The sequence below is a fragment of the Arachis hypogaea genome, chromosome 5, assembly GCF_003086295.3.
Source record: "Arachis hypogaea cultivar Tifrunner chromosome 5, arahy.Tifrunner.gnm2.J5K5, whole genome shotgun sequence".
Classification (NCBI taxonomy): Eukaryota; Viridiplantae; Streptophyta; class Magnoliopsida; order Fabales; family Fabaceae; genus Arachis; species Arachis hypogaea.
In genome coordinates, this window is record NC_092040.1 from 30048833 (window position 1) to 30053943 (window position 5111).

Below are 5111 nucleotides of genomic sequence, written 5' to 3' on the forward strand. Positions count from 1 at the left end.
ATCTAAGTGAATTTTAAATTAAATAAAAATATTTTATTTAAAAAATACCTTTTTTTACTAAAAAACCCAATCCAAATTAATATTTAGTCTTCAAATAATTTTTAGTTATATAATTTAACTTTTAACAAATTTTAATTATTAAATTATTTTTTATTTTTTAATTTTATTAGACTTATTAATTCTTACATAAAATTTTAGTAAAATGGATAAATTAATTTTTGTCATTTATTTAATAAAGATATTAATTTTAAAAGTTTTTAAAATTATAAAATAAATTTTTTATTACTCAAAATCTCGAACAATAATATATCACTTTTTTGGGTCAAAAATTCAAAATATAATTGCATCGGTGGAGTGTTCCAGAGCCTTATGAAATTGAACCACACCCACGAGTAAAGGTCTGAAGGCATCGTTGCGTTTGTGCTAATTAAGTAGTAAGGTGATTGGGGGCACTTGGATCTTTCTATTTCACCATGGCTGATGGAGGCAATGGCGACATACCGATGCTGGAAGCTCCACCTTCTTATGGGCGCCAAACATGTTCTTCCATCGATGCTTTACCTTACATCGACTCGGACTATGCCAACCCCAGAGTGAAGGCGGAGGTTGACCGTTTAGTGGAGGAGGAAATGCGCCGCAGTACCAAGAAGCCCGCCGACTTCCTCAACGACTTGCCCCCTCTTCCCACCTTCAATTTTCAGGTCACAAATTAGGGTTTTTCTTTTTCTTTTTTTTCTTCTTCTTTTCGTTCTAATTGTTGCAGTAACTAAAGAGTTAGTGTTGCGTGAATTATTGCAGGAGTACCCAATGATTGGTAGAGAGTACGAGCGTGTAAGAGCTGGAAGGGCTCCCGTTGCTCTTGATCGGTCTCGTTATGAATTGGAAACGCCAGCTGTCAGTAAGAGGAACGATGAAACTGCTTGGAAGCAAGCACTTCAGAGATCTCAGCGCCTTCTGCAATATCAGATTACCAGGTATCTCTCTCTCTCAAATCTCTCTCTATCAACTGAATATTACTATTAACATTGTGCATTTATGATTTAACCTTCCTCTTATTGCCTTTTCTTCAGGATGGAAAATCTTGATTTGTTGTTAAAGTATGGACCTGATGCTTGGAAACAACACAACAATCGATTGGAAGTATATTTGACAAGGTTTGGATATTTATTATTGCTTCATTCACTCCATTTTATATGTATGAATGCAAATAAATAAAGGTTAAATGATTCCGTAGTCTTATAATTTCACCAAATGTGTAATTATGTTTCTATTATTTAAAAGCTTTTCATTGGATCCCTACACTATTTTGAATATTGTAAGTATGTTTTCATGTTTTTGCTATGAGAAAACGTCTGTTACATGACAAAGATCTAATTACAAAATTTAAAGAAGTACAAGTACTCAATTGAAAAATTTTAAATTATAAGAATCTAAATATAAATTTGGTAAAATTATAAGGACAAACATAATAGATTAACCATAACTAAATAAACAAGAGTCTCAAAGAAGCAAGTTACAAAAATAATGAATATGTCCTGTCCTTTCCTTTGGCTGTTAGGAATAAAGGAAAAGTGCAATATGATGTGTCAAATATAATACTGGTCTCATCTTTGTTTATCAAGTTTAGTGTGAACATGGCAACTTCGAGTGGTCAATTGATCACAGTTGTGTTGGTTTATATTTGCAGAATACAGAAATTAGCTCAGGAACTAAATGAAAAGATTGAGAAAGTAAATCGTGAAAGAAAATATCATCAGGTGAAATGACTTTCTGCTCCATCCTTTGGTTGTTTGTTAAATCTCTGATATACTTTTACTTGAGAATGCTTTGTTTCACTTGTCAGCAAAATACGGCATACGAGCTCGATGCTTTGTCAATGCAGTGGAAGGATCTGTGTCAGAAAAATATAGCAATACAAACTGCGTGTGCTTCACTTGAAGCTCGCATAATAGAACTGGAGACAGAAGCAGCGGAAAGGTAAACTTGCTATTAATTTTTGTTTCCTCTATCAAATTTCATCTATACGGCTGCTGTTAATTAGTTTTTTCATTTCAGAGGTTGGAACTTGGACGCCATCACGGAAAATGGGACCCTTGCTCAATTCAGAAGTATGACATTAGCACCTTGATCTTTCTTTTGTTTTTGATCAACCATCTAGTGTGATTTCTCAGTATTTTGTTTTAGGATCAATGTCGAAAAAGGACCATGAGTCAATGAGTACCAAGAAGTTGACATTTTTTCTAAAGTAGTGGACAAACAAGAAAACAGATTTCTATTTGGTTGTTAATGCTTATGAGATATTATTATTAGAAGAATTATCAAATCAAGTAAAATGATAGTGTCTTTTAGCTTAGGACTTCAAGATTTTTACTAGTATTTGTAAAATATCTAGTATATAAACTTTTGAGAAATTTAAAAAAAGAGTATTTATATATGCAATAAAGTATAAATATTGTTTTGTTTTAATATACTAAATTTTTTTAATGTTTAATTTAATTCAATTTTATTTTTCACTTTTAAATAAATTTTAATTTTTTTCAATAATTTCAATTTTTTAAGGCAAATATTTATTTAATTTATTTTTTATTTTTTTAATAAAAATAAATTTAATCCGAATGATATTATTGAAGGATAAAATTAAAATTTATTTTAAAATTAAAAATAAAATTTAACTAAATTAAATATTAAAAAGTTTTAGTACATTAGAAACAAAAGGTATAATTTATATTTTATTGTATATGTGCCATATTTTTTTTGCATGTTTATATATAAGTCATTCGATAAACATTTTATGAATAAAAATTTTTAAGAGCAAGATGAAAAAAAATCAAATTACTTGGAACAAAATAATGTGATTAAGAGTATTTTATTTATATATACTTAAAAAATAATTGAATAATTATGTATCGTAAAAAAATTAATATTATTGAAAAATAAAATTAAAATTATTTTTAAGTTAAAAATAAAGTTTATTTAAATTAAATATTAAAGAAGTTCGATGTGTGTGTTCATATTTTTTTTGGAAGTTTATCTATTAGTTATTTTAGAAGTATTCTATAATGAGTAAAAATCTTAAATTTATAATGCAATTTATTCCGTTAAAAGTTATTTTCATTATACTTGATTTGGTAATTTTTTTTAAAAATAATGTATCATTTTTGTCTTATTTAAATCCCTAACATTTTAAAATTATTTTAATTTTGTCCCATCGTTAATTCTATTAATAGATCTCTAATGACAGGATAATATTAAGACAATTTTAAAACGTTTGAAATTTACTCCAAATATTAAAGACAAAAAGAATAAATGATACTTTACTTTTTGATACAAACACTCTTGACATTCCTATAGAAATAAAGTTGCTACTAATTAATTATATTTTAAATTATTTTTAACTAACAAAACAAAAAAGATGCATATTTGGTTGTTAGAAAATATTGATATCAAACATATTTATTATAACGAGTGTAGATGTAACGAGATTGACTTTACGCTAATCCAGTTAGGGGTGGAAAAAGGTCAGACGGCCGCAGCCTAGCCTGTGTTTAGCCTGGTCTGGCCTGACGTGTTATAAAATAGGTACAGGCTCAGGCTCTTTTAAAAGCCTTAATACATTAATAGGCCAGGCCCGAGCTTACTAATTAGCCTTATAGGCCTGTCAAGCATGCCTGGGCCTGTTAAAATATAATTAAATATATAAATAATTATTTATTATTAATAAAATTATGAGATATTTTAAATTTATTATATTTTATTATAAATATTTTTATATATTTTAAATATGATAAAAGTTTAAAATTTTTTATAAATATTAAATATATCACATATTACATATAACTATTTTTATTAAAAAATATTTTTTTTTAAAATAATATTTTTATTTTTTGTAAAAAAAAAATTATCAGGCCTTTTAACAAACTTCAGGCTCAGGCTAATCAACTGTATGACAGGCCAGACCTGTTAAGAGCAAAGCCTGGCCTGGCCTGACCTGTTTCCACCCCTAAATCCAGTGTATATTATTATCTTAACTCGTAACGCAGGATATATTTTCAATGATTAATACTTGAAAGTCAATGTTTTTTTTGGCTAATATCATCTAATTTTTATAAATTATTTTATTTTTTTAAATTTTAAATCATAAATTTTTAATCTTATATTTTAAATTGTACATTCTAATACTAAATTCTCCAAAAGATAAAAATTTTAAAATAAAAATATCAAATATTAATTAATTAAAAATTAATTACTTATATTTTTAACTTGATCTTTTGTGTGTCTATAAACGGAAAAAAAAAATTTGTGTGACTACAAAAAAAAAGCCAAATTAATTGACTTGGTTCCTATCTATACAAATAAAATGATAAAACTCATTTTAAAGTTGGTGTCATTTCACATTATCTCCTGAATTTGAAGCAGTACTTTTAGTCACAAGATTAGATGTATGATTAGTTATCCTTTGAATCAAGGTAAAGCAGGTCTTTAACTTTAACTTAGAGTCTCTTAAATCTTTTTCATTAGATCCCTTTTAAAATAATATTTTCAAATTTCTTCTTATGTATCATAAGAAAAAATTCAATCTATTCTTCTCACAAATAACATTCCAAAAATCATATTCTCAAGTACAAATAGCATAAAATTTATCCAAAAAAATATTAGTATTCTCTAACTTTTCAGAACAACCTTTTATCCAACATTCATTAGAATTGTAAATAAAGCAACCAAAACTTACTGAACCGACTAAGGAGCTCTGATTAGCATCACAGTTCACTTTAACCGAGTTTATATAAGGAGACAAAAAAAAAGAGTGAAGGAGGAGATAAAGAAAATGCATATTGAAGATGGCATGCATATTCCTAGCCGAGTTCCGAATCATATTAACTACTCTGCTAGCATCCTGTCCATCGTCAGGGTCGTAGAAATCAATATTTCTATCCCTCCAAATCTACCTAAAAGTTGAATAGAATAAGAAAGTATCACTCTGGTAGGATTTCCGCTTCAACCAGTTCTTGAAGTTAGGATAAGCAGAATACATATTCAAAAGAGTCCAAATTTTTATGACTTTTGTACAATCCTTGAGACAATGAAAAAGAGAATTAGGAGCTTGTCGATAT

General features: G+C 27.6%; 1 protein-coding gene across 1 annotated transcript; it reads left to right on the forward strand.

The window, feature by feature from the left end:
• The first annotated feature begins 296 nt into the window (after positions 1-296).
• Positions 297-2333, forward strand: LOC112801068 (pre-mRNA-splicing factor SPF27 homolog). Its single transcript, XM_025843598.2, has 6 exons — positions 297-701; positions 799-974; positions 1071-1154; positions 1688-1757; positions 1844-1977; positions 2056-2333. The coding sequence occupies exons 1-6, from the start codon at positions 474-476 to the stop codon at positions 2126-2128; spliced, it is 765 nt and encodes a 254-aa protein (XP_025699383.1). The 5' UTR covers positions 297-473; the 3' UTR covers positions 2129-2333.
• The last annotated feature ends 2778 nt before the right edge of the window (positions 2334-5111 follow it).

Bases quoted from the DNA above. Each gene is read 5' to 3' on its own strand.
- LOC112801068 (XM_025843598.2), top strand. From the start codon at position 474: ATGGCTGATGGAGGCAATGGCGACATACCGATGCTGGAAGCTCCACCT. The intron at 1,155-1,687 runs GTTTGGATATTT...TTATATTTGCAG, and splicing joins TTGGAAGTATATTTGACAAG to AATACAGAAATTAGCTCAGG. The intron at 1,758-1,843 runs GTGAAATGACTT...TTCACTTGTCAG, and splicing joins GTGAAAGAAAATATCATCAG to CAAAATACGGCATACGAGCT.